This window comes from Thermothielavioides terrestris, chromosome 2 (assembly GCF_000226115.1).
Source record: "Thermothielavioides terrestris NRRL 8126 chromosome 2, complete sequence".
Lineage (NCBI taxonomy): Eukaryota > Fungi > Ascomycota > Sordariomycetes > Sordariales > Chaetomiaceae > Thermothielavioides > Thermothielavioides terrestris.
Window position 1 is genome coordinate 9,444,532 of NC_016458.1, and position 26,529 is coordinate 9,471,060.

The following is a 26,529-nucleotide window of genomic DNA, read 5'->3' on the forward strand; positions in this document are numbered from 1 at the left end:
TGAGATTGGCAGAGCGGCGAGCGGTCGTGTACACGATGTACAAGTGCAGTGTGGAAAGAGGCTGATGCGGGGCTTAGGTGCTGCATCCTCTTGTAGCGAGCGAGACGGGACGAGACGAGGCGAGTGGAGTGGCTGCAATCCGAATCTACGGCATCGTGTTCGGGGTCGTCGTTAAAGAGGTCCCGCCAAGACTAATTTCCAGCCCCTATCAACGTCACCCCCCTACTACAACTCAAAGTACTACAGCAGTACCGGCAGGGGGTCTTCGTATATATTCCAGGGTATAGCGCGCTTAAAGGTAGGTAATAGCACGCTTACGTTGCGGGCTAGCTACGGGCTATCGCCATATCTACGCTATATTAGTTAAGTCTACGTAGTAAGTAATATAACCTACCTCAAAGCTACTACTATCTTGCTATATAAGAATAGGTTATATATAAAAGCTATAGCTAGGCTAGAGAAGTATAAGACTAACTATATTTGACTTAGATAGAGCCTAGCTAGCTACTAGATAGCGGTAAAAACGTATTAAAATAAAAGAATTAAACTTAAATATCTATATCTACTTTACCTTTATCTTTATCTATATCTTTACTACCCTTCTCGCTTTAAATTTCCTTATATTATACTAATTAGCTACTAGCTAGCTATAAAGTAGAGGTATAGTATATTTATAATATTCTTTTCGATATTTATAAAGTGTCTATATATCTAGGTTAGGGCTTTAGTATATTACTTAGCCTCTACTAGAGCATTTTAAGCTAGCTAAGCTAACTCCTTAGTAGCAGTAGCTAGCTACTTAGTAGCTATAGCCTAGCGCTTCGCTACTAAAGCAACTCCCTCCTCAATGCTCTACTAGGGCTTAGCCTTAGTAAGTAAAAGGTAAGCTATAGAGGTAGCAAGAGCGTTAGACGTAGATATACTAGCGTTAGCTAGGGGCAAGGTAGTAGTAGTCTCCTTATATATTATACCTTTTAGTACTAGTTAGTTAGGTATAAATATAAGGTAGCTATAGAGCTATATAACTTATAAATAGTTATAACTAAACACCTATTTTACGCTTTAAGGTTAGTAGATAGGGGCTTATCCTTATCGACTTTAAGGACTTGCTTATATTATTTAATAATCTCTAGCTAAATTATAAAAGGTAGCTACTAGTAGTTTATTAGTACTAGACTAGTAGTCGTTTATTAGTTAATATTATTTATAAAAATGTAGGACTTAGTATAGCTCTACTTAGTATATTCTTAGTATATATTGCTTAGATCTATATACTAGTTAGTAAATATAAACCTAATATATTAAAAAATACAATACTATATTTACTCTCTTAGAAATAGTAAGCCTATATATCCCTATTATAGATATATATAACGTAGACTATATATAGTACCACCTATACTTTATTATAGTTAGGCTCCTCCTTTTTCTTTTTAGCCTACTTAACGTTAGCTAGCTACTAATTAGTATCTAAATAGCACTCTTTACCAAAGACTTTATATCTAAAGACCTAGCTAGACGCTTCTAAAGGTTGTTAGGTATAACCGGCTTCGACTTACCCTTATTAGCGAGGGTAGCAGGGGTAGTAGGGGTAGTAGGGGCAGAGGGGGTAGGGGGAGGGGGGGGGCTAGCTACTTACTAGTAGCGTTCTTGTTGCTAGTGCTAATGTTAGTAGTAGTAGTAGGCGTAGGGTATATATAAAAGCGCTACTGCTACTAGCTAAGAGTAGTAGAGGCTAGGGAGGCGGGGGGGCTAGCTACTTACTAATAGTGTTCTTACTACTAGTGCTAGTGTTAGTAGTAGTAGTAGGCGTAGAACGTATAGAGCAGGTATAGGAGCGTTGCTACTATTAGCTAGGGGCGGTAGGAGGGGCGGCGGCTAGGGTAGGGGAGGCGGTGGGAGCTAGCTGCTCACTAGTAGCACCTTCGTTGATAGTAGTAGTAGTAGTAGTAGTAGTAGATGTAGGGCGTATAGGGCGTATAGGGTAGGGCCGGAGGCGCTACTACTATTGGTTAAGGGCAGTAGAAAGGTTGATAGTAGGGGCTAGGGGGGTAGCAGGAGCTAGCTACTCGCTAGTAGTAGAAATGTTGTTATTAATGGTGGTAAAGGGGTTATTCTCCTTATATAGCTTTATATCGTTGTATTTAAAGTTGCTATATAACTTAATTAGCTACTACTAATTATAATACTACTGCTACTACTATAATTTCGACTAATTTTTCAACCTAACTAACTTATAGAGTATATAAAAAGTGTAGATTAAAGCTATAATATAGCTAATTAGCTTTTTAGCGATAGCGATGATAGAAATAGCTTTAAATTAACTTATATAATAGTAGTATATATAGGTAGATAGGCAATAATAGCTATAGCTACAAAGTTAGAAGAAGGAAAGGAAGTAGAAGTAGGTAGAAGGCTCTAAGGTAGTAGAAAGAGGTATAACCTATATATTTATATAGTTCTTAAAGAATCGAAGGTTTCAATATCAACTATATAGAGTAAACATTGTTCATTTTTTAGAATTATTTAACTACAAAGTATCTAGATTAGTAATAGAAAAGTAGCTAGCTAGTACCTCCTTTATATTTATATTCCTTCTTTAGTTTCTTTATAAAGCTGAGCTTAGGGGTTAGAATAAAATTTCTATTTATCTACGATTTTATATAGTGTTAAGCCCCCTTTTAGAAACTTCGATCAACTCTATTGTAATAGCACAGCACGCTGACCACTGTCATATGACTCGCGTATAGACCTGTCACGTGACTATACACTTATATAACCTCCCGAGTTGGTAGATTTATAGGATTCGAGTCGACTTCCGGATTAGGAAGGAGGGGTTGACTTACCAATAAGGAAAAATGCACTGATAAGGCGAACCGCGTCTTACTCCGCAATATATAGACTTTATAGCCCTACTGTAAATTGTAGCCCTACTACAAATTGTCTATATATACCACCTAAGGTATTTAAGTACAGTTTTCTACCTATATATTGATAGTTTTCCTCTCTCTCCTTAGACTTGAAGTCTTCGTTAATCGAGGATCAATTCAGCTACGAGTCATCTAACACTTGTTTTACCTTACTATAATATTACTTCAAGTCTCACTACTATAGGCTTACGAAGGCGATACAATATCTAATATAGTTTTTCCTAATAGGACTAGTTTAGTTGGCTAGAGAACCCGAATCTCTGATAGAACCTTCGACTTGCTAACAGTGTAGTGCAATAGGTTAGCTAGGAACCAATTAGTACTAAGGACAAACCGTCAAGTATACGATAGGTTGCTAATAGCGAAGCAACCTCCGATCGACTAGCGATAAGTAGTACGATCACCCCGTCGAGGCGATTCAACTATATCGATCGATAGAAGAAGTCCCAAAAGAGGCACAATACCGACAATGGCTTATAAGACAGAGAACGTAGGTTATACTCCTAGGCCTATCGAATAGGGCTAGAATACCTAGAAGATTAATCTAGTAGATCTCTATAAGTTCAATGTAGGAGGTAACCAAGGTATCTAAATTCAATCGAAGATCGGTGATTTAACTTCGTTTAACTCTTGAATCTAAATGACTATCGACTTAATCGAAGAATACGAACTTATAAATCCTATTCCTAAGTTTTTCGATCGAATTAGCTAAATTAAATATTTAGCTAAGGAATAGGAGATAGATTTGATTGAGCGCTATTTAAGGCTTAAAAACAAGTATATTGCTATTGCCTATTTTCCTTAGGATGACGAATCGATCGTTCCTAAGGAGATCTAGCTATTGAGTATTAAATAGGTCGATTAGTTGCAAGGCAACGATCTTATTAAGATAATTCGATCGATTATTACATAGCGCAATATAGTAATTGGACAGGCTATAGCCCTACGAGTTATCTACAATATACTAGCCAATTCGATAATAGTGCTACTTACAAGGGTTTAGTAGTTTAAATAAGAATAAAGTAATATCCTTGACTTTGAAGAACTTTCTACTTTATATACCTAAGTCGAGGTATTCTTATATAATAAGATAGCATTAGAAAATAAGAGGATAGAACTCCTTAAGAAGATTGCTAATATAGTCGATCTATAGGGCTAAGCTATACCCTCGACCTAAACTAAACCGATATAAACCGAGATATATATAGAGTTATATAACCTCAATCATCTAATCTCAACGACTAAAAAGACTTTTAAACCTACAACCTATACGAAAACTACAAAGATTACTAACCCTAAAAAGTTTACTAATAGCAAAGACCCAAAGTATTTGGTCTAGAAGGTAGCTATACTTTAGAAGATTAAAGGGAACTACAAATTGTTTCTAATAGAAGACTTGAAATTCGGATATACAATGTCCTTCATTAGTAGCAAAGTAATAGAGGCTCTTATACTTTACCTCGAAAAGGATATAGTAGAGCCGATTACTAATCTTAACGAGTTATTCGACTTCCTAGATAGATTTTATACCGATCCTACTAAACTCTATTGTATAAAGAACGATTTTATAGTCCTAAAGATAGGATCTATACCCTACTACGAGTTCTTTACTAAGTTTATCTACTTTACTACTAAGTCTAAGAAACCTAAAGACAAGTAGAAAGAAGAATTCTATATTCGACTCTCTTAGAGCCTACGTTTCTAGATAGCGAGAGACCTAGTCGATCCGAATGTTAGCTTTAACGACTTTACTCACTTTAGACACTAGTTCTCCTTACTCTAGGAGATAGCTAAGAAGGATTAGAAAGACGGAAAATCTAGTTTACTAGGATCTAGACAACTGAATAGAGGAATAGCTCCTATAAAAAAGAAAGAAAAGACCCTTTAGCTAGATAGTTCTAGTAGAGACAAGGCTAAATTAGAATCTTCTAGGCTCTTTTAAAAGGAGTATAATACCTTAAAAGAGGAGGGTAAGTACTTCTATTACTAAGAGACTAGTTATATAAAGGTATAATACTTAAAATATATTGTAGCTATAATTAAGAAGATAAAGGTAGACCTAGAGAAAATAATGAACTTGGTTAAAGAAAATAAGACTAAGACTATCGAATTAGAAAACTAAGAGCCCTAAGGAAAGTAGACTCTAGCTTAGGGCTAGATATTAGGTTAGCAGTTACCTAGGTAGACCTTTAGTAGCTTATAGGTAGTCGAAGTCTCTTCTTCCTCTATATATTAGCTGTTAATAGAATTAGCATTACTATCATTATACTCGTTGACTCTAGAGTAAACGGATATACCTTCCTTGATTGAATCTATATAAAGCGAATCGCTAAGAAACTTAGCGTTGAGGGGATACTACTTAAGACTCCGATCTCTATAAAAGACTTCTAAGGCCGATCTATAGACCCTATCGACTCGATTCTAAGACTCGACCTCCGAATTGATAGGAGAATATAGAAGGATACTTTATTCTTAGCCTTCGATATAGGGAAGAAGCATTAGCTATTACTAGGCCAATAGTAGCTTGTTTATTATAACATTCTACTAGATGTTCGCTAATATCGACTAATCTAGCCTAAAGACAAACTATATAATCCGGAATAGAATTATATCTTTAAGATTCTTTATAACTCCTTTGTTCCTAAAGCACTAAACCCTAAATACTAAAAGGATATTAAATAAAGAGACTAAATAATAGAGTATTAAGATTAGCGTTAGAAGGCTCAATAGTAGCTATAAATACTAAAGTATAGAGAAATACTCTTTAAACCTTTACCTAATAAATCCTACTAATTGGTATAACCTATTGAAGATCTAGGAATATATCGATCAATATAACCTAAGACAAGCCTAGGATTATACTAATCGGTATAACTCGAAGTCTCTAAAATATATACCACTAGGAGTAATCTTACTAAGCCCCCTAAGAAACCCCTTTGGAAGGTATCGTTCAAAGGCGTATAGGACGATAGCCTTCGGAAGATAGACCGAGCACTAAAGGGAGAGGAATTCATCTCCCTAAGAACCTATACTCGACCTATAACACCTAAAGAAGAGGAGGAATAGGCCGCCTCCTAGGTAGAAGAGGGCGAGCGACTATAGATTCTAGAAGACTCGATCAAAGCTATAGTCATCTCCACTATAGCCTTTAACAAAATGTTCTTTAAGGGAAACCGACAAAGGAATTCTATACTAGGATTTATTATAATCGCCTAGATCGACTAAGCTATTAAGGCTAAAAAGACTAGTAAACTCCCTAACAATAAGGACAAAGAGGTCTAAGCCTAAGTTAAAGAAGTGATTACGAAGTACCTTTACTTTGTCGAATTTATCGATATATTCTTAAAAAAGGAATCTAACGAAATACTACTAAGATATAAATACGACTATAAGATTAAACTTACTAGACTATCACCCTAGCGAGTAAGCCCTTTATACTCCTATACCTTTGACTAGCTAGAGACTATAAAAAAGTACTTAGTTAAGAACCTATAGAAGGGTTTTATTAAACTAAGTACTACCTTGTATAGCTCCCCTATACTCTTTGCTATTAAAGGAGATAGGACCTAGAGATTTTATATCGACTATTAAACTTTAAATAAGGTTATTGTCAAAGACCACTACCTACTACCTTATATTGACGAAACCTTATAATAACTAGGAAACGTTAAAATCTTTACTAAGATCGATATCTAGTAAGCCTTCTACCGAATCCGACTTACCCCTAGAAGCGAAGACCTAACAACCTTCTAAACCTAATATAGTCAATTCCACTATAAAGTCCTACCGTTTAGCCTATACAATGGACCTACTACCTTCTAGCGATTTGTCAATTCCTAGTTCTTTAAGTACCTCAATATATTTATAATTGCCTATATCGATAATCTAATCATCTACTCTTAGAACAAGGAAGAGTATCATAAGTATATATGACTTATCCTCTAGAAGCTATACAAAGTAGGTCTCTAGGCGGACATTAAAAAATACGAATTCTATACTACTGAAACTAAGTTCTTTAGGTTTATCGTCAGTATTAAAGGCGTCTAAATAAACTCGAAGAAGATCGAGACGATAGTTTCTTAGGACCAATCTACTACTATATAGGAAGTATAAGCCTTCCTTAGATTCTACAACTTTTACTACTAATTTGTCTATAAATATAAAAGGATTGTACGTCCCCTATAGCGCTTAACCATCAAGGGAAAACCGTTCAAATAGACCGAAGAGTATAAAGAAGCCTTCTAAGAACTTAAGAGGCGAATGACCAATACCCTACTCCTTAAACACTACGATCCTACTAGAGAGAGCCGAATTAAAGTCGATATATCTAGTAGAGTTGTAGCTAGAGTCTTCTAGTAGAAATACAACGATAGTTAGTACCCCGTTATATTCTTCTTAAGAACGATGTCTAAACTAGAAAGCAATTACCCTATCTACAATAAGGAGCTTCTTACTATTGTATATACCGTTGAAGAATAGTACCTAATACTACTTAGCCTCTAGTAGCGGTTCAATATCTTATCTAACTACTATACGTTGCAATACTTTATATAAAAGAGGCTACTCAATATACGATAAGCTAGATAGGCTAAGCTCCTCTCTACCCTAGATTTTTAAATCGTCTACCAACCTAGCAAGTAGAACGCCGTTACCAATACCTTGTCCTACAAGGCTAAGGAGCTCGTTACCTAGAAGGAAGTCTAAGAAGCTTACTATACCTAGATAGTCCTCTCTAAGAGCAAGCTAGACCTATAGATCCTAGAGGAGCTAGAGTTGCTACCTAAGGAGCTTGCTAAATGCGACTTATAGTATATAATCTATTAAATCGAAGCCAACGAATCTAAGCCGTCTCGTCTACAACGACTTAAAGGATATAAACTAGTAGATACTATCCTTAAAGCAAATTGAGAGAGCGAAGCCTTAGAGAGTTTTTAGGAGCTTGTCTACCGGAATAATACCGATTAGACCCTAAGCGATAGTAGCCTTCTACTAAAGGGAGGGAGGCTAATAGTTCTACTAGATAGTTACCTATAAACCTACCTATTAGCTAAGATTTATAACTAGATCTCTATAGCCTATCTAGGTAGGAACAAGATACAAGAGTTGGTCTAGAGACAATACTTCTAGCTAGGGTAAATAGGAGATATCGATAGGTTTATTAGGAATTGCTAGACCTGCTAATGTTCCTATATACCTTGCGATAAGCTACTAGGCCTCCTCAAGCCCCTAGAAGTCCTTGTAAGACTTTGGTAGTATATCACTATAGACTTCTACGCAATGCCCTAATATAAGTTAGGCTATAACTAAGTCTTCGTTGTAGTAGACCGCTTAGAGAAGCGTAGCTATTTACTCCCCTACTATAAGACTACTATTACTAAAGAGATAATATAACTCTACTACCAATATATTTAGTATACCTATAAAGCCTTAGAATCAATTACTTTAGACTAAGGTCCTTAGTTTATCTTAGTATTCTAGGACGAGTTCTATAAGATCCTTAGAATTAACCTACGCCTCTCTTCTTTAGAGTACCCCTAGATAGATAGGTAGATCGAAATTATAAATCAATATCTCGACTAGTGTCTACTCCCCTTCGTTAACTATTTCTAAGACAATTGGTTAGAATTACTATCTACAATGGATTTTACTTAAGCTATTTTACTCTACTTGTCTACTAGCCTTACCCTATTCAAGGTTGAGATTAGTATACTCCTCTAGATGACCTACAATTAGTAGAAGTATATTTAAGAATTTAGTAGCGCTAAAGACAAGCTTAATCGTACTAAAGCGTAGAAGATACTCTCTAAAATCAATTCCACTATCTAATTCACTAGAGAAAGTATATAGAAAGCTTAGGAAGCCTAAAAGCGGTAAGCAAATAAGTATTGGTAGCTAGAAGAATTTGAAGTTAGTTAGAAGGTCTACGTTACAAAGGGCTACTAGTAGACAAACCGACTAAGCGACAAGCTCGACTATCTAGTCGCTAAGCCTTTTCTAATCATTGTTAAGAAGGGTTATTCCTATAAGCTAAAGCTACCTAAGACTTAGAAGATATACCCGGTATTTATCCTAGATCGACTCCAAAAGGTACCGAATAACCTGTTACTAGGTTAAGAGCCCTAGCCTAAGCCGCTAATTGAGGTAGACAGCGAATTAGAATAGTAAGTTGAAAAGATTCTTATCTCCTAGATATTTAAAGGGAAACTCTAGTATTACGCTCAATAGATTGGTTAGAGCGAGGACCCTAAATAGTATAACGCTACTAATTTTAAAAATATACTATACCACCTCTAGGAGTTCTATAAGGAATTCCTCTACGTAGCTAGACTACCTTAGCGATTGCTATAATAGCTAAAAGCTTATGAGGAGGATTACTTTGATAATGAACATCTAGATAATAACCTACTAGTACCTAAAGGACAATACGATCCAACTCGATTTAGGAGACGTCGTATATATGTATAAACCTACTATAAAGTCGTAGGATAACATTTTATCCTAGCTCCCTTATATACCTATTGGCCTAGATGTAGTATCTTATATAGCCTAATAGGCTGTAGGGTAGATTTCCGAGTCCTATAGAACTCAATTATATAAACTTCGTAAAAAATAGGCTTATGAGCCAACTCTTCTGATTACTAATAGCTAGTAGAGGACCGCAATATATCTGTTGTATAGGTACAACGCTTTTTCGAAGGGGGGGTGATATAACGGTATAGTACATTGACCACCGTTATATAACTCGTATATAGACCTATTATATAACTATACACTTATATGACCTCCTAAGTTGGTAGATTTATAGGATTCGAGTCGACTTCCGGATTAGGAAGGAGGGGTTGACTTACCGATAAGGAAAAACGCGTTGATAAGGCGAACTACGTCTTACCTCGCAATATATAGACTTTGTAGCCCTACTACAAATTGCAACCCTACTATAAATTGTCTATATGTACCACCTAAGGTATTTGAGCACAGTTTTCTACCTATATGTTGATAGTTTTCCTCTCTCTCCTCAGACTTGAAGTCTTCGTCAATCGAGGATCAATTTAGCTGCGAGTCATCTAGCACTTGTTTTGCCTTGCTGTGACATCTATAAAGTTTAGCTATAGAGGGGCTAAGACTTAGACTATTAGTAACACTTACTATATTTTAGTATTATAGAAACTCCTTTCTAAATATACTAATTAGCTAGGAACTAAGCAACTCGCTTATAGTCTAGTAACTAGCTAGCTACTAATCCTTTGACTTCTAGCTATTAGTTATTATAAAGTTCTTTAAAGTTAGAGGTAGGAATAAAGACGTAAGGTAGTATAGTCCAATAGCTAGCTAGCACTTAACTAGAGAACTATATATTACTGCTTATTGCTAAGATATAAACGAAGGAATATCTAATGCCTAAACCTATTGTAGATCCTTCTAAACTTTGCCTAATAGCTTCCTTAGAATATAGTTAAGATCCTTTTATAAGCTATATATTACCTATACGTTATCCTAGATCCTATATATCATAGTTTATAGCAACTATATCAGCTCCTAGACCTATAGAAATAGCTACCGATTAATAGAGACCTTGTCTAAATTAGTAAGATCTACTAACTATAGAACGATGCTATAGTATATCCTAAACCCCTTCGTTTCTAAGATACTAACTAGCTACTAGAAGTGCTCTAGCTACAATAAGTTCGTTAATAAGTAATAATGCTAAATATATAAGTAGAGGAGCAACTAGCTCCTAAACTATATATACCTATAGCGAAGGATACTAACTAGCTCTAGAATTAGGGTATCCTATAAGAGCTAAGCCACTGAATCCGTCTAGTTAACTACGTTATAGTAGTCTAAGTTACAATGTTCGTCTAGAGTAGCCTACCTAAGCGTAGAGACCTTAGTAGCAATATTAGCAGTACTCTAGGTAGTTAGCTATAGTAGCTAGATAGCTACTATACTACTCTACCACTGCCTATCGTTATACTATAGACTAGGGAACTAGTCTAGTATAAAAATGCTATTGAAGTCGAGAAGCTCGTTAGTATCGAACTACTTATATACTATTAACAGCTTATATACAATCAGTGCTTAGGCCTACTTAGGTAGCTTGTTAAAGCCCTAGCTATTAAACCGCTCTATATATATAGCTAGAAGTATATAATTGAGACTCCTAAACTTAGTTTAGATTACTTTATTTCAGTAGTCTTGTATATAGTAATTAAAGTAAATGATTAAACTAGTAAAAGGGAAGGTACTAGCTATCTACTGCTTTAGTATAGGCTTAGCGTTCTTAACCTTTAAGTACTATCCTTCGACTATATTTGTTGTAGTAATCTAGTAGAGCAAGGGGGTTGTATCTTATACCTAATACGTCTATAGTCGAGTATTATTTAGCTAGTTGTTCTTTAAATACTATTTAAGCCTATCGGTACTAGCGTAAGCAATAGTAGCCTCAATAGACTCTATATAGCCTTTTTCTAAACAACAGCTTAGAAGAGTAGCCGCTATATAGCTAAGGTACTCTTTATTAGTACTAATCTAGCACTTTAAAGTCTCCTAGCAATGCTTTATATAGAAGAGATGTTATATATATAGGAGGCTATACTTATCGTAGCTAAATACCTCTTAGACAGTAAGTTATTTAGCTATAGAGTCGTTGGTAATTATATATTTTAAGAGCTAGCCCCTATTAGCTACTCCCTTATACTACTCTAGCAATATATCTAGGTATATTGCGATACTATTAGTAGTCTGCCTCTCTATAAAGAAGTAAATAGAAAGGAGCTAGTAGCTATTAAAGTCCCGAACTATAATTGTAAATAAGTATCAACTACTATAGGCAGTCTTATAAGTAGTATCTATAATCGCTAGTTGGCTATACTTTTTTAGTGTATCTAATAGGTCTTTATATATAAAGACTAACGTAGAGGAGTTCTCGCTAAGTATAGTCAGTGCCTTATACTTATATCGATCACTATAGGCTAGTAGCTAGGTAATAGCTTCTATAAATTCTATCTCCCTAAAAACCTTATAGGACTATACCTTACAATTATCACGTTTATAGAGCTTAAGAGATCTATAAAGGTTACGAATCTCCTAAGTCGTAATATACTGGCTATCTATATAGTAAAGATATACCCTAGCTTTAGGAGTTTTAGCGTAGCCGTATAACTAGTATTCTATAGCGCTATTGCTATATCTAATAGTAAGGAGGTAGGCAATATGTTCTACAATAGTATATAGGCGTTTAACTATCTTAATGTCTTCTATTAAGTAATTATACCTATAGCGAATTATAATATCAATGGTACTATTGTTGTACTAAACCTTATAGAGAGTATAGTAGTATAGCTCTATATTTTATAGTGCCCTATTGCGTTTACCTTGCCCTTTAGTCTTTTATAGCGTTTTCTAGAGGTAGTAGCGGAAAATAGTCTTTATTTGCTATTGCCTTAGGGCGTCTCTCCTACTATAGAAATACAATACCTAGCGCTATTTAGCTTGCTAAGCTATATATAGGAGGGTAAACTTACTTTCTTTAAACTAGTGTTCTTAGATCTCCTAAATGTTATTAAGAATTGTAAAGCTACTATTTAGCGCCCTAGGCTTTAGTCTAGATAGGCAAATTAGAGATATATACCTATACTTATATCTAAAAGCTAGTTCCTTTATAGAGGAACTATCTCCTTTATTAGACAGTTCATTAGACAGTGTAGAGCTATCTAGTAGCTAGGTAGAGGTTGGAGCAGGACTAGGAATACTACTCGATTATAATAATTATATAATTAAAAGCTTAGGGATAGGGAGAAGCTAGGGTAGTACCTACTAAGTAGTTAGATCAAGGTCAAGTTCAGTAGATATATATTCTAGGACTAGGGAGCTTATTGTAGGTATAGCATTAGCAATTCAACGCTAGTAATTAAATTCGCTATTTGACTAAATAGCACTTATATATTAAGGGAGACCAAGGACGCTAATAGGCTATAGATACTATATCGTTTTATTACTAGCTATATAGTATATCGTTTTATTGCTAGCTATATGGTATAGTATACTACGTTTTATTACTAGCTATATAATATATCGTTTTATTGCTAGCTATATAGTATAGTATACTACTAGCTATATAGTACATTGTTTTGCTACTAGCTATATAGCACATCGTTTTACTACTAGCTATATAGTATATCGTTTTATTATTAACTATATAAATTAAGCTAGTCTATAGCTAGATCAATATTAAACAATTACTAACTAGTAGATAGTAAAACAATAGAATTTACTTAGTATATCGTTTTACTACTAGCTATATAGCGCGTTGTACTACTAGCTATACAATATATCGTTTTACTACTAGCTATATAGCGTATTGTTTTATTGTTAACTATATAAATTTTAGAGCTAGTCTATAGCTAGATCAATACTAAGCAACTGCTAATCGGTAGGTAGTAAAACAACTTACTTAGCGTATCTTCTAGTTGCTAGCTATATAAAGTAAAGTGGTCTATAGTAGGATGCTAGTCTATAGCTAGATCAATATTTAGCAACTGCTAATATACATTGATAGCAAACTAGTTGACTATTTACCAATAAGATCTATTGGATATAGGCTAAATATATAGTTCTATAGCGATATAACGTTGTAATGTAGGTCGAAATATAATGGAGGGTAGGTATAGACGTAGATTAGTTAGGGAAACGTAGGTAGGATATAAACCAGTAGCTAGGCAGCTACTGACGCGATACGGGCGTAAGGACTACTATATAGAAATTGTTAAGCGGTGGCAAAAGGAGTGACTTCTAAGCGCGGGACCCACGGGTATCTGTAGGGACTACGGAAATTAGTCTTGGCAGGACCTCTTTAACGTCTACCGTGTTCGGGGCTTGCCCAGCCCTGGACCCTGACTCCTAGCCTATTCATTAGCTGGATCTTCAGCCCATCAGCTGGCGCAGCTTCTGGCTCTCGTTCTATCGACGCCGAGTCCCGGAACGGTCAAGCGCCCGCGCTATCCGACCTGCCAAGCATTGGCGTGCCTGGTTCTGGACGGCGGCGGTCTTCAACTTTTCAGCTCATGGCGACAAGAAAAGTCCAGCCGGTCCCCCAGCTGGACGCCGGTGCCAAAATGGCCATGTTTTCTTCGCTGTCTCTTGACTTTTTGCCCTCTTGACGGGGCAGCACCATTTCTGTTCCCTGCCGGCCGACGAGTCGCTCGTTTATTTCCCAAGTCGGCGGCAACGCCAAAGACGAGGCGCGCGAACCAACCCGTTCCCCCCGACTGCGCCGGTTCCGTGGCCGACAACCTACCCAACATCTTGCCCCCGACGCCACTGCAGCAGACCCGTCCCGGGGCGAGCCGACGTGCGACGTGCGACACTCTGGGCCCCGCAGCCTTCGTGCCAGGTTCCAACATGCTGCTGTGCGCCGCCGCCGCTGCGGCCTGGTTGGCGACGGCGATCTCGCCCGCGGCTGCCGGCCCGCTCGCCTCCCCGAAGCGCGGCCTGGCCTTCACGCCCAACGCAACTACGCGGGCGGACGACTCCATCTGGGTCACCCAGCCGTCGGATCTGACCTGGTACTACAACTACAAGTCGAGCCCGGAATCGGTCTTCTCGCACCTGCCGCAGTCCCAGTTCGAGTTCGTGCCCATGCTGTGGGGCGCCCCGTCGAGCCTGGACGACACCACCTTCCTGACGACTGTCAAGGGCCTCATCCAGGACGGCGGCGTCAACGTCACCCACGTCCTGTCGTTCAACGAGCCCGACGGCTCTTTCGCTGACGGCGGCAGCAACATCGAACCCGCCGCCGCGGCCCGGGTCTGGGTCAACAACATCATCCCGCTGCAGAAGCTCGGCGTGCGCGCGGGGCTGCCATCGTGCACCGGCGGAACCACGGGCATCCCGTGGCTGCAGAGCTTCCTGAGCGAGTGCTCCAAGCTCGTGAGCACCGGCGGCAAGACGCAGAACTGCTCCTACGACTTCGTCGCCATTCACTGGTACGGCAACTTCGAGGGGCTGGCGAGCCACATGGGCGAGTACTCGGCCGCGTGAGTCCGGACTCTTGTCGACCCCGGCGGCTGCCTGGAACGGCGACGGCTGACTGTTTGATGCAGCTTTCCCAACGCGTCCATGTGGATCACCGAGTACAACATCGACAACCAAGACTTGGCCACAACGCAGGCCTTCTACAACACGTCGGCCGAGTACTTCGACCGCCTGGACTTTGTCGAGCGCTACGCCTACTTCGGCGCCTTCCGCAGCGATGTGTCCAACGTCGGGCCCAACGGCGCCATGCTCAGTGCCGGCGGCAACCTGACCGACATTGGTGCCTGGTATCTCGGCCGCCCCGCGACCGGCGTGAGCCCCACCGCCGGCTCCCTCGGCTTCCGTGCGGCTGTCCCGCGGGGCGCCATGGCCGCCGTCGGGGCGGCGCTGGCCGCGGTGCTGCTCCTATAAAGGCTAAGGTCGCCAGCCTGGATCTACCCAAATCTTTGGAATGTTTTGATTATCCGGGCTTTCCCAGACCTGATGTGCATATTCTCAGCTGCGAATGGCGATGCATTGTATTTATCCTTCCGACTTTTGCGGTCCAAAACACGCATATAGACGGCGTCGGGTGCTTGCATAGACCGTGGGACATCAAAGGGTTGGCGCGACAGTCGCCTGCACTAGGAAGGGGATATGGCGTGGCGCTGAGCGGTGTCTCTTCGCCAGACTGACATCCATCACGTACGATAGCGGCGCAGCGGCAGCAGGGAGCTCGTCGCAGGGGTGCGGTGCAATTGCCGTTGTGCGGCGTCGTCCTCGCCTCACCTTCCGCGTTTGAATCGACAAGCTGAGGCCTAAGACATTTCCAAGCACAATCCGTGTCCTCCCGTCCTATCGCGCCGATCGTGAGTGCGGCGCTGCACAAGCGGTCTGGACTGGCGTCGACGTGCGGCATCCCAAGACGGGCTCGTACATACTCCGTTCGCTGCCGTTGCTTGTCGTCTCCCGGCCCAATGCTCGTTGCCATGCGTCCGTGTTGATGGCCGATCTACGAACGAAAGAAGCCGCTGTTGACAGCCCCGTCGCGGTTGAGGACGCCAGGCCCTGTACGCCCACCAGTTCCAGGGCATCATCGAGGTGCTTCCACCCACACCCTGATGGCGGCCATGGTGCTGGGCTTGGGGGTGGCCGGGCTGGTGCTGCTATACGCGCTGCCGCGTGGCCGCGCCTTCGCGCCGGGCCTGCTGGTCGACTTCTATTGCCTGGCACTACTCACTGCGTGCATCGAGCTGGTCGTGGAGTGGATCCTGGCTAACATGGCCGGCGAGACCAAGAAGTCTGCCATCATAGCGCTGTTCAACGCGGCCTCGGCGGCCGGTGCCATCGTCGGCCCGTTGCTCTTCGGCCCGGCCGACGGCCCGCGGCCCGGAGTACCGCCGCGGACTGCGCGGCACCGTGGCCGTGTTCGCGGCGCTGCTCGTGGTCGTGCTGCTGCAGGTGGCCGTCTTGGCGCTGCTGAACGTGGCGCATGCCCGCATCGCCAACGGCAAGGACGGCCGCATCCACGCCCACTCAACGGAAGACCGGTACGTGGACATGCGGGCGCAACACGCGGACACCGTGGGCAGCCGGGCATTTGCCGGCCGGACGGAATGCGAGAACGACCAGTTCGTGTGCGCCTACTAGTCTAGTAAGCGGGCAACCACCCCAGTCGTGGCATCTGGGAGCCCGCCAGGGGCCGTTTGGGCGTGTGGCCCCCCTCCGAACCCGCACTCGCACCAAACCAGTCGCCTCCGCAGGATCGGGACTGGTCGGGGCTAGGCCGGGCCTAGGTCCGGACCCCGCCCGGCGCTGGGGACTGGCAAGCTGCCGCGCATGCCGGCTAAATGCGCGGTGGAGCTGCTCATTGCTCGCTTGCCCCTCACGTCCGCATATCTCGCCCTTTAGGTCGCTCGTATACATAATAGAAAGAAGCCTGAGATTCAATCTTGGGAGTGAGGGTTCCTTGACTTAGACGTTGCTTTCCTCTCCTCAGACACCCGACCAGTACCCTGTGACCCTGTGACTGACAGGCAGCCACGATGCCGCTGGTACGCAACCCGATCCTGCCGGGCTTCAACCCGGACCCGTCGGTGCTGCGGGTCGGCGAGGACTACTACATCGCGACATCGACGTTCGAGTGGTTCCCGGGCGTGCAGATCCACCACTCGCGCGACCTGGCCAACTGGGAGCTGGCGGCCCGCCCGCTGAGTCGCAAGAGCCAGCTGGACATGCGCGGCGACCCGGACAGCTGCGGCATCTGGGCGCCGTGCCTGACACACGACGGCGAGCGCTTCTGGCTCGTGTACACGGACGTCAAGCGCAAGGACGGCTCGTTCAAGGACGCGCACAACTACATCGTCAGCGCGCCGGCCATCGAGGGCCCCTGGTCGGACCCGGTGTACGCCAACTCGTCCGGCTTCGACCCGTCGCTGTTCCACGACGACGACGGGCGCAAGTGGTTCGTCAACATGCTGTGGGACCACCGCCGCCGCCCGCAGCTGTTCGCGGGCATCGCGCTGCAGGAGTTCGACCCGCGCGCCGGCCGCCTCGTCGGCCCGCGCAAGAACATCTTCCCGGGCACCGAGCTGGGGCTCGTCGAGGGCCCGCACCTGTACAAGCGCAACGGGTGGTACTACCTGCTGACGGCCGAGGGCGGCACGGGCTACGAGCACGCGTGCACGCTGGCCCGGTCGCGCGACATCTGGGGCCCCTACGAGACGCACCCGCAGAAGCACATCCTCTCGTCCAAGGACCACCCGCACGCAGCGCTGCAGCGCGCCGGCCACGGCGACATCGTCGACACGCCCGACGGCCGCACGTACCTGGTGCACCTGACGGGCCGCCCGATCACACAGCTGCGCCGCTGCATTCTGGGCCGCGAGACGGCCATCCAGGAGGCCTGCTGGGGCGACGACGACTGGCTGTACGTCAAGAACGGGCCCGTGCCGAGCCTGTTCGTCGACCTGCCCGCCGCGCGCGACGACACCAAGTACTGGGCCGAGCGGCGCTACACGTTCGAGGCCGGCCTGCCCGCCGACTTCCAGTGGCTGCGCACGCCCGAGCCCGAGCGCATTTTCCGCACGGGCGGCGACGGCCGGCTGACGCTGATCGGGCGCGAGGCCGTCGGCTCGTGGTTTGAGCAGGCGCTGGTGGCCCGGCGCCAGACGCACTTCTCCATCGACGCCGAGACCGTCATCGACTTCTCGCCGTCGGACGAGCGCCAGTTCGCGGGCCTGACGGCCTACTACTGCCGCTTCAACTTCTTCTACCTGACCGTGACGGCGCACTCGGACGGCCAGCGCGAGCTGCTGATCATGGCCTCTGAGGCCTCCTTCCCGCTCGGCGGCCTGCGCTTCCCCCTACCTGCGCCGGCGCCGATCCCGAACCAGGGCAAGGTGCGGCTGGCGCTGTCGATCCGCGGCCGCGACCTGCAGTTCTACTACGCGCTCGAGGGCGAGCAGGAGCTCAAGAAGATCGGCCCCGTGCTCGACGCCAGCATCGTCTCGGACGAGTGCGGCGGCCACCAGGTGCACGGCAGCTTCACCGGCGCCTTCGTCGGCGTCGCCGCCTCCGACCTGAACGGCACGGCCGCCGAGGCCCACTTTGACTATTTCCTGTACCGACCGGTGCACCACGAGAGCGACCGGTATGAGATCTAGGGGGGTTGGAAGGCGTTGGATGCAGATATAACTTGTAATTGACCACCTAGTGTGCACCGCACTCGAGGGCCGCGCTGCACATCCCGTTTGCTTGAATCTTGCCTGAGTCAGGTTTACTACGTGATCTTGGAGGATGGTTGACTAGGATCATGGATGATATGTTTCGACACCTCCCTCCTCTTAATGGCCTCCCGTGACGACGTTTCTACCCCGGCCCGTAACTCTTACATCATGCCCAATGTTCTCCTCTCGATGATGTCCCGCATCCGCTCACTCCGCAACCACTAAACCCCGTAGACAAACTGAATAGCATGGGAGTCGCGTCCAGAATCATCTCGACGATTCTCCGAGCCGGCCAGCTTTTCTGCGGCGCCGTCGTGCTCGGCATCCTGGGCCACTTTTTCCACAATGTCGGCGAGGCCCACGCACTGGGGCCGGGCGGGCGGCTCATCTACACGGCCACCATCGCGGGCATCACGATCCTCGCGTCGCTGGTGCTCATCCCGCCGTTTGCCCACACGTTCTGGTCCTTTCCCCTCGACTTCCTGCTCTTTGCCGCCTGGCTGGTCGCCTTTTGCCTGACCGAGACGGCAAGTCGATCCTGCTGGCCTTTAATTTCCCCAGGTGATTCCGCATCGGATGCTGACCTGTCGGCCCGCGGCGACAGCTGAGCGGCCTCCACACGTGCCGGTCGGGCTGGTTCCGCACTTACTGGGGCTTCTACTGGGGCGAGTGGCGCCGGGTGGTTGCCCCGGGCATCACTCGGCGGCTCGACGGCTGCAGCGCGTGGCGCTCGGTCCTGGCATTTTCTTTCATCGCCATGTTCCTCTACCTTCTGAGCAGCATACTGGTGCGTTTTCGCCCCTTCGGCATGCGGGGTGCAGCGATGGGACTAACTCGAGCTAGGGGCTTCTCTGGGTCCGCAGGCACGGGAAGTTCAGGGGGAGGTGAGTGCAGGATGTCTGTCCTTGGAAGACCGCCCTGCTGATTGGAGGGTGTGATGCGTCAGGCGCCGCGGAGAGCCCATCGGTGTCGCTCCGCCTCCCATGGAGGCTTCGCCGGCTGGGGCTGCGAGCCAGCCAGCGCCACCGAGCCAGGCCTGGCCGTAAAGCTGCCGCCAAGAGGGCTGCTGCACCGCCAGGGAGACGACGAGAGCGGAATGCCGAGCCGACGCTACTCAGTGCAGGCTCCCGCTGAACCTGCTCAAGGACAGGAGCTGAACAGACCACGTAAGGCATAAATGGATGCACTCGACGGCCAGGGCTGGGGTCAACTAAGGACAGTTTAGTGAGCAAAAAGAAATCAGGGTGGACCGTGGTGGCGGCTATGATGTTGACCAGCGGTGAAGTCGCAAAGGGCGCTCTTTTGGCCGAAGTTCTGGTTCCATTGCGGTTGGAAAGAAAATTCGCTTTGAGCTTCGCAATTCATCTGAATGCACCCGAGGGCCCCAGCCCCCCGACCTCCGCCATCCTGAAAGGAGGCGCTGTAAGCTAACCCAGCCGGGACTGGGTGGGCAAGGCCCGACCAATATGACGGTCTTCCACTGCGCTGGACTGCGCCTCCGGTCCCCTGACTGGCCCAGACGCCTTGTCGGCATATGCAGCGCAGTCACATAGGCACCAGTGGCGAGCTGAGGCCCAGAGCCACGCAGAGCCTCGTTCTGGGCGACGAAGCCGCTGTGCGCTTCCTTATCCACGCGCCAGTTCCCGCTCCAACCTGCGCTTCAACCCGGTTGCTTTCACATCACTACCTATCCACACAACCCGACACTGTGGGACCAAACCGTCCCCGCCACGATGCCGATCTTCAACCACATGGAAGAATCCGGCGAGGAGGTGCTGGAACAGATCCGCTTCCTCACGTACAGTCGAAGAGGCTCTGGGGCGGCGGTGTTCACAAGGCCCCTCGCTCACTCGGCCGATCTCCAGAGCTGGCTAGAGCGACAAGAGAACGAATCCTCAGCAACAGCCGGAACCCTGCCCGGCGACACGGTCGTTCTCGTGCCCTACGAGAGCGGAACCGTACACGAAGATGTGTCCAATCTCACCAAGCTTAGCGCTGCCTGGCGGGTCCCTGGCGGGATTATGCGGCATCTCCTCCGGCAAGCCGGGGACCACGAACTGGACGCATCGCGGGACGGGGTCAGCTGGAACTCCTGGACTTCCCACAACCCGCACCTCGTGACCGAGGTCTTCATATGTAACGTGGCTATCGGGTTTCTGGAAGCTGACGGTGGATCGGCACTCCGCGTTATTATATGCCTCCCCATCGAGTTTTTTGCCAAAGTCGCGCTTGCAATCATTGCGTTCCTGGAACCGGAGCCGGCACCAGCCCCGCGGCAGCTCAGAGCGCTCTGGCTGCGAATGCTTTTGGTGTGGACGGCAGTCGACCGGTGGAAAAACTTCGACGTGAACTTTATAAACGCTGTAAATAGACAGGCAAGTCAGCACGGCCAACACTCCAGCCATTTGATTATTACTGAGACCCCCCCGCCCCCTCCCCTCAGGTCGTGGATTTGGGAAAAGCGCAGGAGAGCGTGTCGACTTCAATCACGATGCAGACGGCGGAGCGACTGGTGAGCCTCTCCAGGAGCCACGCGCACTACCTCCGCATCCTGAAACAGCATGCGCAAACAGTCCTTCGCGAGGTCAAGCAGGCCGTGCACGAAGGAGCCGATCTGTCCGACGTCCGTGTCCTCGTCGAGATGGCCACCAACGCGGAGCGCTTCGCCGACGCCTGCAGCGCGAGGATCGGCTTTCTCGGCGACTCGCTGGATAGCCAACTCAAGGTGGTACGCCATACCCGCCTCCAGCGACCGGGCCAGCAAAGAGCCAACGGCTGACTACCAGGACAGTACCTGACCATGATCCAGATTCACAGCATGGGCTATGTGAGGGAAAACCTCATTTCGGTGCGCCGGATCGCCGAGAGCAACGACGCACAGGCCGACGAGCTGCGCAAATACGCCAAGGAGTCGCGGGAAGACGCGCGCGACATGAAGCGGCTAGCCTTCCTCACCATGTCATACCTACCGAGTACAGTGGTGGCCGTAGGTGCCCCGTCCAGCAACACTCGCCCAGGGTGCGTGCGAGTACAGGCCGCTGACCCGGCAGCAGACATTCTTCAGCACGCCATTCCTGGACCTCGACGACAACCTCGAGTTCAAGGGGCTTAGCAAGCTCTGGATCGTGATGGTCATCAGCGTCGCGTTGACAGCCCTCACCTTCGTGGTCTCCGCGTTGTGGGACTTGCTGTCGAGAATGAGAGAGCGTGCGAACGAAAACTCGAAAGAGGCCGCTGGCGGCGAGACCGCGCGCCATAACGTGGACCGAAGCGTCCTGGAGCCCGCCGCCTGGGTGGATCCCCAGCTGATACGGCTGCAGGAACTGCTCGCGAAGGCGGCCGAAAGAGAGGGTTCTGACGGGGGTGAACATGCAACCGAGAGCCAGGAAGGGTCTGCTCCAGGAGCGCCGGTGGACGGCCCCGCCCAGCCGAACACAGACACAGCACAGTCAAACGCTGCCCCGAGCTCTCCCGCATCTGGGCGACCTAGCGATCAGGTCGGGAACGAAAGTCTCGGCGGCGGCGGTACGGCAGCTCCTGCGTGACTGGGTTGGCGGCCGTCGGGAGCGTGCTGTGAGGAAACAAGCCCGAGTGGCCTCCTATTGTGCTACGAAGAACCCAGGGACAGCGGCTCGGTCGGCGTGTCAGTGTCCGGAATCCTTCCACACAGAGCGAGGATGACCGCTGGTATTGAAGCCAGCGCGATGTCAAACCCGCCTGGCGGGACACCACCTAGACCACCGTCGGAGCGAAGACAGATCAGGGGCGTCAAAGCTAGATGACATTGACTCAATCAGTTCCAATGCGATCTTGGATATCTTCCGAAAATATAAAGTTCAAATGAATATACACCGCTACATAGTCCTGAAGCTCTATATGCAGACACATGATTTCGAGACAAGGAGGAGAGGAAGTGAATTTGACAACACACGAAAACGCTCTCGCCAATCGGCCCCTTAATCAAACACATCCGTGGCATACCGAGCATTGCGCACGCCCTCATACCACCGCGCGATCTCGTCCTCGCCGGCGTCTGCGCCCAGCAGGATCCGGCCGAGCATCCGTCTGACAGCCTCGCCGACGGCGCGCGAGCCGCACACGTAGACGCGCGCGCCCCGCTCCCACAGCGCCCTGACCTCGTCGCGGTCGTACCACAGCCGGTCCTGCACGTGCCGGCAGCCCTTCGCCTCGGCCGTCTCCTCCGCGGCGGCACGGCTGTACGCCCGCCGCACGTCGACGGCGCCCTGCGCCTGCCAGGCGTCGAACTCGGCCCGGTAGAGGTCGTCGAGCTGCGGGCCGCGGCAGCCGAAGAAGAGGAGCGCCGGCGCCAGGCTTTTGGCGCTGCCCCGCGCCGCCGCCACCGCGCGCTCCTGGATGAACCCGCGGAAGGGGGCTAGCCCGGCGCCGGCGGCCACGCAGATGATGGGCGTCTTGTGGCTGTCGTTGGGCAGGCGGAAGGCGGTGTGGGTCGGGCGCACGGACAGCTGCAGCTGGTCGCCGGGGAGGAGGGAGGCGAGGTAGGCGGTGGCGACGCCAACGTGGCGCACGGCCGGGTTGGCGAGCGCGGGCGCGTCAAGGAGGCTGTAGGTCAGCGTCGCGCGGGCGGGGCCGGCGGCGCCGGACGGCGACGATGAGATGGAGTACTGCCGCGGGCGCATCGGCGGGAGCAGCGACAGGAAGGTGCCGAAGGGGAGCGCCACGGACGGGAACCGCTCGAGTAGGTCGAGGATGGACGCCCGCTTGAGGCTAATCTCCCGCGCGTACGCGTCGCCACCTGCGAGGGCCTGCAGCTGCTGTTTCGTGGCGTCGTCGCCGGCGGCCTCGGCGAGGCGGAGGATGCCCTGGAGATATCGGTGAGTAGCAGTTACATGTGATAGATGTCTCGGCGGCGAAGGTGATGCGCATGCTTACCCTCTTCGTCGCCGGCTGCGACAGCTCGACGTACGACCCCAGCACGTCGGACACAGGCACGGGCGTCCCCGTCGGCAGGGCCGTCAGCTGGTCCGAGTCGATGGTGATGTGCGAGTCCCACGAGAGGTGGAAGCGCCGCATCACCCGGCTGACGCTGTCCTTGGGGTTCACGGGCAGCACGGCGAGGTAGTCGCCCACCTTGTACGACATGCCGGCGGGCAGCTGGATGTCGATGTGCTTCTTAGGCGGCGCCCCGGGCGCCGTCAGGGTGCGCTCCTCGACCACCCTGGCCTCCTTGACGTCCTGGCGGAGCGTCGACGACCGGGGCGTGGAGAAGCGCACCTCGAGGCTGGCCGACAGCGGGTCGCCGCCGTGCTCGTCCCCGTTGGCGGCAGCAGCGCCCGCCGTGCCGTACTTTGCTCCGATGGCCGGCCAGAACACGTCGTCCTCCCACTGCTCAAAGTCGGAGAACATGTCGCCCTGGGCCACGTCCGACAGGCCCGCCTCACAGATGCGCGACGCGCCGCGCGCGGCCATGGTGCCGTCGACGAGCTTGGGGACCCGGTGGAACGTCTGGTTCCAGTCGTGGTGGCCGCAGCCGAAGACGGCGTACGACACGCCCTGCAGCTCGGCCGCCTTGAGCCGGCCGAGCCAGCCGCAGAACGCGGCGGCGTTGTCCGGCGGCTGGCCCTCAAACGAGGCCGTGATGACGACGACGGGCCGGTCCGTGGGCAGCTTCTCGGTCGCCGCGTCCATTGGCTCGATCACGGTCGCCGCGAAGCCGTGGGCGGCCGCGTCGGTGGCGAGGCGGTGGGCGAGGCTCTCGCAGGTGCCCGTGTTGGAGCCATAGAAGATGCTCATCGGCTTCGCGTCCGCCCGGGCCGCCGCGGACAACGGACGGGCCACCCCGTTCGGTTTGGAATTGGCTGCCGGCTGCTGCTGCGCGGCGCCCGACGACTCAGGACTTGAACCGCCGGCGAGACGGCGCTCCAGGGTGGTGGGCGTGAGGCCGTGGCGCAGGGTGGCGCGCATGTAGAAGTCCTTGGGCTTGGTGGTCAGCGTCTGCTTGTAGCGCAGCTCGTAGCTGGGGTCGGACAGGGCGAAGTCGAAGTTCTGCAGCAGCATGGTCATCACCAACATGGCCTCCTGCCAGGCGAACGGGCGGCCGATGCAGGCGCGCATGCCGATGCCGAACGGCTTCCAGCAGTCTGGGTACTCCTTCATCAGGCGCTCGAAGTTGTCGTCGAGCATGCGCTCCGGCACGAAGCCGCGGGCGCTCTCGCCGTACACGGCCGGGTCTACGTGCGAGCGCGCCAGCAGCAGCAGGAAGCTCTGGCCCTTGGGCACGGCGTACTTGCCGCCGATGACGGTGTCCTCGTTGGCGCGCCTCGCGATCACGGGGATGGTCGGACAAAGCCGCAGCGTCTCGCGGAGGACTGCTGCGATGTAGGGGAGCTGCGACAAAAGGGGGGGTCAGCGATTGAAGCTCGCGGATCCGAGCGTCAGGGGTTAGACGTGCCTTCTTCATGTGCTCCACCCGGATCGGCCCGCTGCCGACCACGCGGTCGACCTCCTCTTGCGCCTTGCGGTAGGCCGCCGGGTGCTTGATGAGTTGGCAGAAGGCGAAGCTCAGCAGGCCCGACGTGGTCTCGTGGCCGGCGATGAGGAAGGTGATGAGGTTGTCGATGATGGACGCGTCGCTCAGCTTCTGGCCCGTCTTGGGGTCGATGCCTTCGAGCATGGCGGCCAGCAGGTCGCGGCGGCCGGTGGGGTGCTTGCGGCGCGAGTCGAGCACGCCCTGGGCTGTGCGGCGCAGCACCTCGATGTCGTCCCAGTACTTGCGGTTTGCCTCGCGGAAGAAGACCGACACCAGGCCGGGCCGCAGCGCGCGGGCACCCGACTCGGTCAGGAAGCCGGCCATGGCGTTGATGAAAGGGTGCAGGTCATCGTGGTAGTACGAGTTGAAGCGGAAGTCCATGGCGCACAGGGCGAGCGTGTCGAGCGTCAGGCGCGTGAAGTCGTCTGTCACCATGATGTCGGCGTCGGCGCCGTGGCGTGCCCACTTGAGCGCCAGCTGCGACGCGACCTCGTGCATCTCGTCGAACATGCCCTGGATCGATGCCGGGCCGAACGCCGGCATCAGGATGCGGTGTGCGATGCCCCAGCTGGGCTCGTCCTCCCTCGCCGTGAAGAGGCCGTCATGCACGGCGTTGCGGATCTCCTGGAGCGCGCCCCTGACGGGTTTGTGAAACCGCTTCTCGTCGCAGAGCTCGTGCACCAGCCTTTGAGAGCTCTAAAAGGGGTTGGTCAGCGGGTGCGCTAGGAGTCTCAGGTCCGCACCCGGAGAGCGCGTGGGTGGCACTTACAACGATGACTACGGTCCCCTGAGGGAGCGTGACGCGGAATATCTCGCCATACTGGTCGGCCCAGCCCTCCCACGTGCTCAGCGGGGTCTCGCGGTCGATGGAGAGCGCATTGCCCACCAGTGGGTAGCCCGGCGGGCCTGGTATCTGCTCTGTCTTGTCCGCCGTTGCCGATGTCATCGCAACGGAAACCTGCTCTGTGAACTGCTGCTCCTCGTGGCGTTTGGGAAGAGCGCGCCGCCAGGAGTTGACCGTTAGTTATCATATGCTGTGTTGCCATACGGCACAGCCAGGGGGTCCCTGACGAGGCAGCACTGCCCCTAGCGCGGCCATCTTGTTAAATCATTGAGAATTGCGGCAATGCGACGATGACGCCCGTTCGAATCCACCCGTGTCCACGCGTGCCGACTACCGAGAGGCCGACGGAGACGGAGTTGTGAATCCCCGACACAACGGCTATGGGGGCGTTGCCGGACCTCGGCCTCTGGGGGGGACCAGGACTCTTAGCCCAATGGAGCCGGCGCAGAGACTTCGCCCGATCGCCGCTGGTTTGAGACACACAGTGGCCCCCCGCCGCGGTCGGCG

The 26,529-nt window shown here is 49.5% G+C and overlaps 6 protein-coding genes across 6 annotated transcripts; 5 read left to right on the forward strand and 1 right to left on the reverse strand.

The window, feature by feature from the left end:
* Positions 1 to 13,979: 13,979 nt before the first annotated feature.
* THITE_2116294 (uncharacterized protein) lies at positions 13,980 to 15,399 on the forward strand. The gene is made up of 2 exons (XM_003653676.1): positions 13,980 to 14,965; positions 15,032 to 15,399. The coding sequence occupies exons 1-2, from the start codon at positions 14,331 to 14,333 to the stop codon at positions 15,372 to 15,374; spliced, it is 978 nt and encodes a 325-aa protein (XP_003653724.1). The 5' UTR covers positions 13,980 to 14,330; the 3' UTR covers positions 15,375 to 15,399.
* A 664-nt stretch (positions 15,400 to 16,063) lies between these two features.
* THITE_2088880 (uncharacterized protein) lies at positions 16,064 to 16,592 on the forward strand (the record flags this gene model as incomplete). Its single annotated transcript, XM_003653677.1, has 2 exons — positions 16,064 to 16,336; positions 16,404 to 16,592. 2 exons carry the CDS (start codon positions 16,064 to 16,066, stop codon positions 16,590 to 16,592), a joined length of 462 nt encoding a protein of 153 aa, XP_003653725.1.
* Positions 16,593 to 16,822: 230 nt separating this feature from the next.
* On the forward strand, positions 16,823 to 18,820 carry THITE_2116296 (glycoside hydrolase family 43 protein). The gene has a single exon (XM_003653678.1). It carries the CDS (start codon positions 16,988 to 16,990, stop codon positions 18,605 to 18,607), a length of 1,620 nt encoding a protein of 539 aa, XP_003653726.1. The 5' UTR covers positions 16,823 to 16,987; the 3' UTR covers positions 18,608 to 18,820.
* Positions 18,821 to 18,918: 98 nt separating this feature from the next.
* THITE_151086 (uncharacterized protein) lies at positions 18,919 to 19,716 on the forward strand (the record flags this gene model as incomplete). The annotated part of the gene is made up of 4 exons (XM_003653679.1): positions 18,919 to 19,173; positions 19,275 to 19,457; positions 19,514 to 19,554; positions 19,617 to 19,716. The coding sequence occupies 4 exons, from the start codon at positions 18,919 to 18,921 to the stop codon at positions 19,714 to 19,716; spliced, it is 579 nt and encodes a 192-aa protein (XP_003653727.1).
* Positions 19,717 to 21,161: 1,445 nt separating this feature from the next.
* Positions 21,162 to 22,215, forward strand: THITE_2129301 (uncharacterized protein; the record flags this gene model as incomplete). The annotated part of the gene is made up of 3 exons (XM_003653680.1): positions 21,162 to 21,398; positions 21,462 to 21,656; positions 21,724 to 22,215. The coding sequence occupies 3 exons, from the start codon at positions 21,162 to 21,164 to the stop codon at positions 22,213 to 22,215; spliced, it is 924 nt and encodes a 307-aa protein (XP_003653728.1).
* A 411-nt stretch (positions 22,216 to 22,626) lies between these two features.
* THITE_2144773 (uncharacterized protein) lies at positions 22,627 to 26,124 on the reverse strand (the record flags this gene model as incomplete). Its single annotated transcript, XM_003653681.1, has 4 exons — positions 22,627 to 23,511; positions 23,582 to 25,036; positions 25,101 to 25,874; positions 25,948 to 26,124. The coding sequence occupies 4 exons, from the start codon at positions 26,122 to 26,124 to the stop codon at positions 22,627 to 22,629; spliced, it is 3,291 nt and encodes a 1,096-aa protein (XP_003653729.1).
* Between the last annotated feature and the right edge of the window lie 405 nt (positions 26,125 to 26,529).